The sequence below is a fragment of the Hippopotamus amphibius genome, chromosome 12 (genome assembly GCF_030028045.1).
Source record: "Hippopotamus amphibius kiboko isolate mHipAmp2 chromosome 12, mHipAmp2.hap2, whole genome shotgun sequence".
NCBI lineage: Eukaryota > Metazoa > Chordata > Mammalia > Artiodactyla > Hippopotamidae > Hippopotamus > Hippopotamus amphibius.
The window spans coordinates 89405268-89418307 of record NC_080197.1 but is presented as its reverse complement, the minus strand read 5'-3'; the positions used below and the strand labels follow the sequence as shown (position 1 = coordinate 89418307).

The following is a 13040-nucleotide window of genomic DNA, read 5'->3' as shown; positions in this document are numbered from 1 at the left end:
ACCTGGGTATTTTGCAGCCGCAGGATGTCCGGTTTGGAGTCTCTTTCTGGGAATCCCACACGCGGCTGTTGTAAACAGCCCGACGCAGCGGTGGCCCGAGCTGGGAGCCGGCACCCCCCTTTCTGCTGTTTGAGATGAATCAAACAGGAAGCAGACGTAACCATGGCAGCGGCAGCGTGAGCTCCCTGGGGGTGGGAAAGCGTCCTCCCTGGCTCCTTGTCCCTGCCCCAGGTCCCTTCCATTCCGTGGCCTCTCCTTACAGATGGAAAGCCGCGGGTCCCTGAGGCAGGGGGAGCTGGGCCCTTCTGAGCTGTGAGCGGCTGGCGGTTCCTGGGACTGGCACTCTCTGGAGAGCCTCACTGCCCTCTGGCAAAGAAAAACAGGAGTCCCTCCAAGCCTGGCCCGCTCCCCGGGCCTCTCGGACCACCACTCAGTCCTCCCTGACTGCCCTCTGTGAAGGCGGGAAGGGGAGGGCAGAGCCACTGGCTCCGCGTGTGCGGCATCTCTGCCCCAGCCCCAGGCCCAGCCTCCGGTCCAGACCGCCCGCGGGTTTCTCAGGTCCTGAAAGGCCTCAGAAACCCACGTTCCCACTTACCCTCACGCCCCCGCTCCAGGAACGCCAATCCCTGAAATAGGAAGTTCAGCATGATATCTAACCACCATCTTTCCTAGCGTAAGCAGAACAGCCTGAGCAGTCAAGACGGGGCCCCCATCTGTCATACGGGGAGAAGAGCGGAGTTTCTGTCAGCGTCTGCCTTTGTCCCTCCCCCTCCCCCACCCCCGGTGCCCCACTTAGACCAGCTGCTCCCTCGGAGGAGCCGCCAGCCCCAGCCAGTCTTTCTCAAGGGCCAGCGCTTGCCCCAACAGGAAGCACGGTCACCGCCCTGAGGCTGTCTCAGAGCCGCTCCTTTCTCCCCTCGAAGGCTCGTGTTCATTCCCTCGCCCTCAATGATCCCTCAGCTTCTGGGCCCTCCTTGACCAGACCCTGCCTCCCTGTGCACCCGGCTTCTGCCTCCCGCCAGTTCTGCTCCTCCCAGAGGTGCCTTCCTGGCTCCTCTCACCTGTGCCACCCACAAGGCCGCTCAGCCCACTCCAGAGACTGCCAGGGAAGAGCTTAGGCTATAACATTAATATCCATCACTATTATTTTATTATTATCAGTAAGTAGTGATATTAGCAATGATCAACAACCATGGACTGAAAGCTCACTGGGTACTGGGTACTGTGCTACATGTCTGACTAGTACTATCTCCTTTGGTCCTCAGGACACATGAGGTCCGTACTGCTACCATCCTAACATTACAAAGGAAGGAAACTGAGGCTCCGAGAGGTTAAGAAACTTGCCGAGGTCACACAGGTGGTAAGTGAGGCTTCTGGGACTCCAGAACCGAAGCTATAATCACTGCACTGGTGTGTACAACTAGTCCCACCCACCGAGGGGAGGGGAGGCCACCAAGGGGCCACAGGACCCAGTGCGGTCCCAGCATCTGAAGGCCTGGGCGTGACTCGCATGTTCCCACAGTGCTGGAACTCCATCCAGAAAACAACAAAAATAAAAACAGGATCATCTCCGCCTGCGTCCCTCACGTGCTTTTCATGTCCAGGAGGCACTCCCAGACCCCATCTTCACTTCCTTTTTTCATCTTACATTTTCCCTACTTTTTAAATGTACACGTTACCATTTTATCATTTCCTGTAAGCTGCCCCCAGCTGGGTATAACTAAACAGGCAAACCCCCAGGGCCACCGTGGAGCATCAGCGCTGTGTGGAAGCACTCTGGAAACTGTCAAGCCCTGTCTCAAGTGCAGGTTGCATAACCAGAGCAAGACACCCACAGAGTGGCTACTTGGGAGTGAATCCCCCAGCGAGAGGAGGCTCTCTCTCTTTTTCTCTCTCCCTCTCTTGCCCAGGCCTCACACACTTGGGCAGGCTTTGGGCAGGGATGGAGGCACACCCACAAGTGCAAAAGGGAGCACCCATCTTCAGGGCAGGCACCTGGGGAGTAGGAACACAACCAAACGGCCATCAGCACCCTTGGACCTGGGGCAGGGAGAGACGGAGGCCACAGTGAGACCCTGGCTGGCTCCATGGCCTGCGGCATCACGGATATGAGTCCGTGAATAGCAACAAGCTATGAATGCTGGCACTCACAGGGATGCCACATTAATATTCATGACAGTAAACATGCCCCGGAATCCCACTCATCTCGCCTGTTCTTTTTGGAAGATGGCAGAGCTGTGTCAGGTAGATTCTCCAGGTGACACCATTCCCTTTCGTGGCCAGGGCTAGGCCCTTGAGACTCGCTTGGCTGGGGTTTTTCCAGACCACAGATCCAGCCAGGGTGCTTACACAGCTTTCAGGGAATTCAACAGCCAGATGCATGGTCCCGGGTACTGACGTGGACAAACCAGCTGTGAAGGACAATTTCTAGCCAACTGGGAATTCCATGAGATGAAAATTTACTGTAGTGGAAGGTGGAGATCAGTGACTGAAAAAATGGCCTACGTGGTGTGGTCTCGTTTTGGTAAAAAGCACAACATATAAAGGCATGTCAGGAGATGGTAAAGTGTACGGTGAGGTACTGCGGCAGTGACCTTCTATTGCCGGGACTGGGATGTTCCTTACTCGTCAATTTTTGCTCCTCTGTGTTGTCTGATTATCTACAACAGATGCACAGGGACTGCCTCTATAATAATAAAGCAGAATCGAGATGTGTATGTACCCCCACACAATATCAAGATGGCACTGCCAATGGGTGGCAAAGTCAGGACGTGACCTCTGGTGCCCGGGAGAACCAGGGCTTTCATTGATTCCATGTATGATATTCTTGGACCACATATCCTCTGGGGTTCTGCGTTATCTACAGCTCAGCAACCTCTGCGTCTTCCGAATCACACAGAGGGCCTAGCACAGGCCTGGGCACAAAGTCAGGACTGACTTAATGGATGCCTGCAGGCTGAATAATGATCATTTCCTGAAAGAAATGCCTCCTGCCTCTTCCAGGGCCGCTGTGCTGGGAATACAGACTGCTGACATCACTGAACCTCTCATCCCTCCTCTGCCTCATACTCCTCTTAAAAGCTGCCAGGGAGGGGCTAAAATAAAGGTCATCACGGCAGATGCTGGCAAGGTACTTACTTCACAGCAGGGCCATCAGGGGTGGTCTCATCCCAGACCCTCCCCAGCTGGCAGTGAGGCCCTCGGGTCCCCCCCACCCCACCCCCCCTGCCCCGCATCCTGCCTCACTGGGAGAGGTCGCGGGTGGGGAGCGAACGAGAGAAGGGGTCCACCCTGTGACTTCTGGCTACAGACTCCTGCTGTTCCAGGCCCTTATGGGTGGAGGAATCTGGAACAGTGAATTTGGCCTGGTTTTTCCTGTGAACTGGGGCTGAGCCCAGTTTCTGTTCTTCATGTCTTTAACATTCCCTATCCCTGACCTTCAAAAATAGGAACAATAACATCAATAATAGAGATAATATTCTGTGTGCACTGACTTCACACCGGGCACAGGGCTAACCTTACTTACTTTAATCTTGAGAGCAACGCCAGGAGCTTGAAACTATTACTGTTTTCATATTACAGAGATGGAGAAACCGAGGCACGGAGGGCCATGTGCCCAAGGTTACGCTTAGCTGTTTGCAGGAGAAATAGGGATGCTGCCACATTCCTCCCCGTGCCCTCACTGGAAGGCCCCTCTGCCAGGCTGGGCCAATGGGCACAGCAGAGTCACAGGGGATCATTCCCACCTGTCAGCGGCCTTACAAGCCACCAAGTGTTAATACACGCATATGAGTAAATCCCCACTTGGAAGATTAGGAAATCGAGTCTCAGAGCCCTCGGCAGCCTTGCACGAGGTCCCACAGCCATTCAGCTGGGATTCAGACCCAGGTCCTGGGTCTGAGGATGGTGAGTCTCTTCCCCTCTAGCATGCAATCCCCTTGGCCCAACGCTCACGGTGGCTCTGCAGGCCTGGAAGGGAGATGCACACCCTTTAGAAGCCTGGAGCTGAAGCCTGCGCCCAGCCCCTCGCCCGGTGGGGGTGGGGGTGCGGGTGGGGGCGGGGTGCTGTGCCCGCACCTCCGCGGCTCTGCCGTGACTCACTCCTGGGACCCAGGGGAAACACAGCCCCGAGCTGCGGGCAAACACGGCCTGCCGCCTGCCCCGCCTCCAGCTCCTCGCCTCCACATTTGCTAACCGAAACCGGCTGCTGCTATTTTTAACCCTCCAGCTCCCCCTTGCCTGGGGCTCCCCCCTTCACCCCACCCCCACCCCCTGGCCCAGCCGGGTGCCACCAGCCTGTCATTCTGAGAGCAGTTCCACAACCTGAACGCCCCTGGGCGCAGCGGATGCCCGTGCAGGGTTGTGGGGCAAGCAAAACAAGACGGTTACAGCCCCGTCGCCGAATTCCCCCACCCCGACTCTTTCCGAACCTGTGGCTCCCAGCCTGCCCTGCTTCTCCCTGTCATCCTGGCGGGGGGGGGGGGGAGGGAGGCATGGGACGTCAAGGGCTGGGGGGTGGGGGTGGGGGGGACTGCAGGAGCCGGAGCTGGCCTCCTCGGGGTGGGAGGGAGATGAGCTGGACTCCCGAGGGGGATAGGGTCCCCCGGGGTCCCTTCAGGGCATCAGGCTCGCCCTGAAGGCCCAAGGTCTCTGCCCACCAGGGTTTCCAATCCCTGCAGGCAACATGGGGGAAGAAGGAAGTGGCTGGTGAAGGGGTGGGGATGGTGAGTGTAGTCCAGGGCCCTCCTCATGAGACGTCCCCTCCCCGGCCGGGGCGGAAGGCCCCGGAGACACAGGAGTCCACGGGGTGAGTGCACCCAGCCGCCTAAAGGAGGCCCAGGGTGGAAGGAGTCCAGGCAGGGGGGTGGAGGCCAGATGGGGCCTCTTCTCTTACACGAGGGCTCCTCCGATACTCAGCTCTCTGAGGAAAGGGCCGTACCATCCTGCAGCCCACAGCTCTGGGGCCCCAGGGAAAACCTACCACGAGAAGAGGCTGGAGGTGAGAGGGTCTGAAGGCTGCTTGCTGATGCAAAGTTAACCTCCTGAGAGGGGGGTGAAGGCGTAGGACTGCAAGGGGGACCGGGGGGCCCTGCCTTCTAGCTGCCATCTGCTGCCCCGACGCAACGCCTTCCAAGCCCCCGGCTCAGAGTCTCACCCAGTTTGAGAAGCAGATTCCAAGGGCCCAGGAGAGGCTCCGGAGCGCCCAGCCAAAGGTCTCCTCTGCTCCCTCTCTCCTGCCCCAGCCCCCTGCTCGGCCAGCCTCGGCCCTCACTCTGCCCTGTCCCAGCCCTTCTTTCTGGTGTGTCCTCTCTTCCAGGGCCCAGGTCCTCTCTAAGCTTTGACCGCCCCCCCTCCTCAGTGATCCCTGAGCCAGGTAAATAAATCCTAGTGGCCACAGAGGCAGCCAGGCTAGACCAAGAGGGGAGGGACTTGGCACAGGAGGTGCAGGGTGGGGAGATGGGGAGGAAGGGAATGAGGTGGGAGGAAGGTGAGGCAGGAGGGTCAGGAATGGGGTGGCATTCGAGAGAGGCTGCCGCCTTCCCAGCACACAGCATGTCCACAGGGCCCTGGACCCGGCCCGTGAAGGGAAGGAGGCGGTTCCCCCAGGTGCCGCAGCAGCCGGAGTGCAGCCCTGTCCAGCTCCCCCTCCTGGCATGTCTTCCATGCCAGGCGAAAGGCTGGCGATTGGGCTCCAGTCCCCTGCCAGGCTCAGCCCAGGTCCCTCACCTGGATGCAGGCGGTTGCCAAGCATGGCTCAGAAGCTCTGAGGGCTCACTCCTAGTCTGGGGAGGTGGGAGCAGGTACCAATGTCGCGTCTCAGGCAGGCCTCCCCGGCTGCCCTATCTAAGGAAGTTCCACCTTGTTATTCTCTATTACTGCACCCACTTCATTTCCTTCTTGGGGTTCATCACAATGGGTAACCAGATGTATATTCTCATTTCTTTACTTGCATACTTGTTTTACGGTCTCCTCCACTAGAGTGGAAGTTCCCTGAGGTCAGACGCCCTGCCTGTGTGTTCACCGTGTGTCTGTGCCCGGGACCTGGCACACAGCAAGGCTCCGTAGGCATCCAGTAAGTAAATAAATAGCTGAGTGCCCGGCTCAGTAAAGGGGGCCTTCTGGTTGCCAACATCACTTTTAGGACTGACGAGCAACAGTTCCAGGATTTCCCCAGGGAGGAGGAAGCAGGATGTAACAGGAAGAGCAAGGTCAGAAAGCCCGGCACCCCAGGGAAAAGGTCAAGGCCCAGTAAGCATCCGCACCAGTCCCATCTGGTCCATGGCATCACGCTGAGTGTGGACATGTACACAAATGCACACGCAGAGGACGCATGGGTAGGTCCTGGACTGGTCGTGAAAGGCTTGAATTTTGTCCTGGTTCTTCCTCTTAATATCCCTGTGTCCTTGGACAAACCTCATACCTTCTATGGGTCTCAGTTTCCTCAAAAGAAAAAAATGAAGAGGATGGCCCAGACTGGTGGTCCTCAAACACAGCTTTGCACCAGATCACCTGAAGCACGTGTCAAAATCCAGATTCCCGGGCCCCACCCCTGCAGATTCTGAGTCTATCTGGAATGGGGCCTGAGGATCTTTATTTTTAATACATTCCCAGGTGACTCTAAAGCAAATGATCCAGGAGCTGGCATTTGGGGAGGGATGAAAATGCTTTCCAGCAAATACCTGGACTTCTATTAAAAAAGCCACTCCTGCGCAGGCACACATCCCCCCAAAACGTGTCCATGTACCCCACGCAGAGCCATGAACTGCAGGGATGCACAACTCTACAGACGACGCACATCTGTACTACACATGTGCATGTTCCCCAAACACCCAACAAAGAGCCACCACGTGCATCACAAATTGCCACGGGATCACCACCTCTACATACACAGCCCAGGGGCACACACGCAGACCCCCCACCACACACCCGGTGTGCATACACACCCATCACGTGTTGACCCACACTAAACAGACACTATCCTGAATTTATTTTGCCTCTGGGAACTGGTCCAGGACCAAAGGAGCTATGCTCTGCTGATGAAAACATCCCTCCCGCCTCTGCCACCCCCCCCCCCAACCCCTTGCCCCAGGCAACATGCCGTCCAGGGGGAGAGCTTCTGGAGGGCAGTGGAGAGATGGGATGAGGGGAGGCACAGAGCACTCCGCAAAGTTCCGCAGGCCCTCTCTTCCCCTTCCCCACCAAGAGGTGCAAAAGGGCCTCCACCCAGCCCAGACCCCCACCTCCTCCCCCAAGACTCCCTCAGCCCACTTGCCTAGATTCCCAAGCCCTGGTCCTGGGGAGCCAAAATGGTAAGGGAGGTGGCCAGATTTCGGGACTCCTCCTCATACTCAGACCTCTAAGGAAAGGGCTGTCTGGGGGCACTTTCCTGCAGCTCCAAGGCCTGGGTCCCCCAGGGAAGGTTGCCACAGAAACGGGGGGAAACATCACAGGGAAACACAATACCCGGCAGGGTCACCTGCTGACCAGGCTTCCTGCTGTGTTGCCCACCACCGCCTCCCCCCCCCCGGCCCCCCATCTCATTGCCTTCTTGGCCTCCTTCTCCGGCCTTAGCCTAGGCCTCCTCACCAGTGCTCTCCTTCCTTCATCCCCTGGCTTAGGGGAAGCAGCGTTATGCAGAAACTCGGCCCCTCTTGGTTCCAAACAACAACATCAGGGATGGCCCAGAGCTGAGTCCCCCACTCTGAATCCTACCAGCACCCCCACCACAGGAAATCAAAGCTTCCTGCCCCAGAGGAAGTGCCCCATCTAGTGAACAAATCCAACACATAAACGCACAGTCCCGGAGCCTTGGGGAGGACAGATGCCAGCTCCCATGACTTACCCTGGCCCTGCTTCCAGCAATACCCCACACCCTGCTCCAGGCCCCAGTCTCAAGTCTGACTGAGGACAGGTCAGGGCCAAGGCGTGATGGGGGCGTGGGCAGGACCTAAGCCAGGCCGGGGGAGGAGAAGGCCAGGAGAATGGACACTGGCAGAGTTAGAAGAGCTGGTCCCAGCCCTGCTCAGCCTGCTATTCCCTGGCTGGGTGACCTGGGCCTTGCATTAGCTCGTCTTCTCTCAGACCCCTGCCGACTTCAAAATTACCAGCTCCTAAAATGAAAGGCCAGGAGAAGGAGGTGGTGGCGGTTATGCAGGCTTCTGCCTTGGGCAAGGATGCCTGCAGCTATGGGAGGGTCCCCACTCCCCATGCCCATCACACATGAGTTTCTCACTTCCAAGGGTTTCATATACACATTGAGGAGAGGATGGAGAAAGAGAAAGTTCAACTCTCATTCCCAGATAAGGATGAAAGCCAGGGTCCGTTATTCCTGAAGGATATGGGGGTGTAAAAGCCCCCCCGCAGGACACCGAGTCATCTCCTTATCGTCAGCCTCTCCTCCTCTGTGGTGATTTGATTGATAGGGAAACTGAGCTTCGGTCCAAGCAGAGTGACCAGTTTAGATTCTTGGAACAGTCAGTGCAAGACCTGCATGCCATCTTCTCAGCCTCAGGGTCACAGCTTAAGACTTGGTGACCAGAGAGACACCCACCCCCGGGCTCAAGCTAAGGAACACAGAGAGCTCAGGAGAACACTGCCCCAGGGCCATTCCAGATGTTAAACCAAGAAGCAGCTCTGAGCCTGGCCAAGCTGGGCATGAGAAACAGCAGGGGACTAAAAGCAGGGGAGGAGTCCCAGCGGGTCCAAGACCTGGTTCCAGCCCAGGTTCACTGGGAACAACACACTGAGACTGCTTTGTGCCTTAGTTTCCCCAGAAGTGACTCCACAGAAGAGGAAAATTACTTATTAATTCAGGTGGGTAGAGGGAACAGAGAACAGAGTAGGGAGGTTGAGATGCTGAGCAATGAGCTAAGAGATGTCCTGCAGAGGCTGGAGAAGAAGCTTCCAAGAGGGCTGGTATTGAGGAAGGGAGTGTGTGGTAGCCTGAACCACTTGGAGGACCTGGCCTATGGGGTCCTATAGGGGAGAAATGGGCCACCACGGTGGCCCATCAGGGGGTAGGAAACTGAGTCACATTCTCCTTTCTTTCAGCCCAGTGGCTGGGCAGGGGTCTTGAGGAAGGTCCCCATGGATCCAGGTGCAAGTCCAGGGAACAGGCTGATGAGTCCAGATGTTGAGTCCCCGGCAGGGCCTCTGAAACTGGTAGGCAGAGGTGGGCCTCAAGCAGATGGTGAATGAGGGTGTGGGGAGGGCTGGACAGCAGCAAGATAGCCAGTGTCCAGATGCAGGGGGAGGCCTCTGGGGTATGCAGGACAGCCAGCAGGGACAGGCAATGGCCTGGAGTTTGCGGGAGGAGCACCTAGGGCTGGCGGGGTCAGATCCGAATGTGCAGCCTGGGCAGCGGGAGGGAAGGAATGGGGGTGGGGGGAGCTGGGTGGCCTGCAAGCCCCAGAGGTCTCTCTCTCTCAGCCCACAGGCCTAGAAACTCTGGGCGTCAGAGCCCAGCCCAGCTGCCAGATTTGCCGCCTGCTGTCACTCCCCAGGACCCAGGCTTGGGGGGCACACATCCTGTCCCCCACCACTCACTACACAGCCTGCGGTCCCCATCTTCCCGCGCCCCACCAGCACCTCCGCCGCTCACTCGGGCACAGGTGTCTCTTCACCCTGATGGGTGAGCCAGGGTGGGGGTGGGGGGCGCGGTGCTCAGAGAAAGCTCGCCGTCAGAGACCCTCCCTCCCAGCGGAGGGGTCGGAGTACGGGCCGGCCGGGATCCACGGGATGGGGGCGCTGATGTCCGGGGCTAAGAGCCCGGCCCCAACTGAATGGGTCCTGCCCTTTGCCCTGCGCTTCCAAACCTTCCGCCCCGGAGCACCGCCCCCTCCCTGGGCCGCGGCGGCCGTCCCTCCCTCCCGGGTCCCCCGGTCCGTCCTCCCCGCGAATGGGGGTGATGGGACGCCGGGCCCGCGCACCGGCGGCCCGGGGCCTCCAACTCCCTCCCTCGGGCCTGTCGCTGCCCTGGGGCGGGCGGATGTGGGCGCCCCGCGGGAGGCCCGAATCCTCCGGCCCCGGAACCAGCCCGGGCCGGGAGCCTGCCAGAACCCCGCGGAGCCGGGCGGGCCGGGCACGGTCCGGGGGGCGCACGCCGGGCCGGACCCGCGGGGCCGCCCGCAGCCCGAGCCGCAGCCCGAGCCGGAGCCCGAGCCCGGGCGGGCAGCGCTGGGTGCCGCGCGCAGGGCGGGGCGGCCGGGCGGCCGGGCGGCCGGGCGAGGGGCGGCAGCCCAGTACTCACCAGCGCCGGGGCTGTGCATCCAGGGGCCGGGGCCCTCAGAGCGGGGGGCTCATGGCGGGGCGGGGGGGCTGGGGCGCCGGCCTCACATCCCCCCGGTCGCCGGAGGCTGCGGAGCGACTGCGAGACGGCGAGAGGAAGGGAGGGGGCCGGGAGGGGGAGGGCCCTGGCAGCCCGGCCGGCCGGGTAGGATGACAATGGAAGGAAATGCTTTATCTGAGTCTGAGAGCGGGCCAAGGGGGAGGGGAGGGAGGGGGCAGGCGCTCGCGGCCCGGGGACACACCACCTCGCAGACACGGCGCGGCGCCCGGGCTGGCGGGCGGCGGGCACCCCGCGCGGCCGGATCGCGGGGAGGCAGCGCCGAACCCGGAACGTGGGACGCGGCCCCGGGCCGCGCGCGGCCGCCGCGCCGCCGCCCAGCCCCGGCCGCCGCGCGGCGCAGCGACCCGCGCACAATTCCCGGAAACCCAGATACCTGAGCGCACGCACCCTCGCAGACACCACGTCCGCGAGCACACATCCATGTTTACCCGCGGCAGAGTCGTTTACGCAGACACGCTGCAGGGAGGGACCCCCGCGCTCCCGAGCACACACGCCTGCGGCCCCCCGGCCGCCAGGGACACAGGGGGACCGCGGGACACGCGTGGAGTCCCCGGTCCCGGCGAGGAATTCCAGACGGACACCCCCGCCCCCCGCCCCAAGCACGACTTGCCTGAGGAAAGTTCCAGGATCTGATTTGAATCACTGCCCAGCACCCCCCCCCCCCCGCCAGCCCCCCACCCCCACCCCCGGCCTGCTGAGGGGAATCGAAGGGTCCAGCCTGTTCCTATTAAAAGAAAAACGGGGTGGGGGTGGTGCGGATTTTGAAAGTTTTCTTTTTTTAAAGAAATTTCTCAAGGGATTTCCTTCCCTCCTCTCCTCTTCCTCTCTTCCTCCCATTCCTCCCCCCCCCTCCCCCCTGCTTTCCCCCTCCCGGTCCCTATGAGTCAAACTTCAGCAATGTGTCCAGTGTCTCCCAGTGCATTACAGCGGATCACAGAAATGTTCCAGTCTGTGAGTCGGAATGCAGCCGCCTCCAGCCCTCCCTCAGCTAATAAACTCAGCTCCCGGCTGGCTTTACGCAGCAGCCCTCCCCGCCCCCCCTCCCTTTTAGCGGGACCAGAAGGTCAGAGTCAGGGGTCAGGGGCTGAGGACCTCCCCATTGTGCTTCCAGGCCTGGTCCATCAGCCCTGTCGCCTCTGGCAATCTGCTGGGTCAGAGACACAGTGGCTCCTGGGGAGGGGAGAGGTCTGCGACGGAAACGCTGGGCTCTCCTGTGGTGGGGGGCTCACCGCTGGAAGGCAGAGCACAGCTTCTCTCTGACCCCATCCTGCCTCCTTCAATACTGGGAAGCCCGGAGTCCCACGATCTTACAGAAGAAGAAGCTGAGGCTGAGCCAGAGGCAGAGTCGTGTCAGATTAGAAGCAGGAGGCCCAGCAACCTAGGAGGGCTTGGCCGCGCCGAAGTCCAGGATGATCATAGACTCCTTGTTCCCCCGAGCGCGGCTGTGGCCTCACCACCTGTGGCTCCTGCTTCCTACTTCAGGCCTTCTCCTGGTCCCAGAGCTCACTCAGCAGGCAGATTCTAACCCCTCTGAGCTTGTTCACTTGTCCTCGCAGACCCCTTTCCTGGCATCCAAGGCCTCCTACAACATGGCACTGCACCACACACCTCTCGCTCTCTTCCCGCCCCTTCTGCTCTTCCGCTCAGTGCCTCCTGGTACTTAGTGCTCACGGATGTTAGTTGCTATTATTACTGTTATTATTTCAGCCACACGGGTCTACTGGCTGCTCCTCATCGTGTCCCCATGTTTTCCCATTCCCCTACTCTGGCTCATCACGTTCCCTCCAAAATTGAATGTCCTGCCAGCCCCTTTCTCCTCCTGTTGAAATCTGTTCAACCCTCAAGGTCTATATCACCTCCAGGAGCCTTTCCCTGAGTCCCATAGCCAAAGGGATTCTTTCCTTCCCTCGAAGGACCCCATTCCAGCACCTTGTTAGTCTTTCTCTGTACTTGACCTTCACCCACTCTATATTTGTCTCAACTCTCTCCTCCGTCCCAAGACTGTCCACGAGTGGACATCCCCTGAGCCCAACTACTGCCTTAGTCATGGGTGCATTCCTTGTAGTGTCTTGCTGAGTGCCTTGCACAGAATTCAGGCTCCCTCTGAGTTATTTGTTGAATTGGAACAGATGTTCATGGCCTTCAAGGACCATCCCCCAGCTGGATATCCCCAATGTACCTTTTTTCCCCATGACTCCCCTTACTGACTCTAAAAGACACATGTTCTTCCACCTCAGGTGTGTTTTTCCCAGCACCCCCCCTTCCAGACCAAATCCCTCTCCGTGCCCACAGCCTCCAGAAGAATTGCAACCAAGCTTCAGACTCCCAGCCTCTCCCCTGCTGTCTCTCTCCTTTAGCCTCACGACGCCCCCTCCTAGCATCCCCCCCAGGACTCCCGTAGTTATTTCTGGACTGAAATCAGGCCCTTGTTTGCTCATTTCTATCATGTGCATCATTCCTGTATTTGCGAGTTTTTCTTTTCGAACTAATCACTGAGTTCTAAGAGATTTAAGCACAAAGGGTGTCTCCTGCCTCTGCCTGTCCCCACAGTATCCAGCACATGGCTTTCTACACACACCTAAACTCCCTGCCCCCGCAGTCTAGGCAGAAAGGAAGACAGCAGGTGAGTCCTACATCCAGGAAGCTGGACTGTGCCCCTCCTTCGCTTGCTTCTTTACTTACCATCACCCCA

The 13040-nt window shown here is 59.3% G+C and overlaps 1 protein-coding gene across 6 annotated transcripts in view; it reads right to left on the bottom strand.

The window, feature by feature from the left end:
* Window positions 1-10608, bottom strand: part of HDAC7 (histone deacetylase 7) — a 36594-nt gene extending 25986 nt beyond the window's left edge. For 2 of the 6 annotated variants that reach the window (XM_057702131.1, XM_057702134.1), the window contains exon 1: window positions 596-674. In XM_057702131.1, coding sequence (XP_057558114.1) covers window positions 596-647 — 52 coding nt within the window. In that variant the 5' untranslated portion in view covers window positions 648-674. Of the gene's footprint in view, window positions 1-595; window positions 692-10249 lie in introns of those variants that run through there. The other 4 variants (XR_009048407.1, XM_057702132.1, XM_057702133.1 and 1 more) reach the window with 4 other exon arrangements.
* Window positions 10609-13040: the final 2432 nt, after the last annotated feature.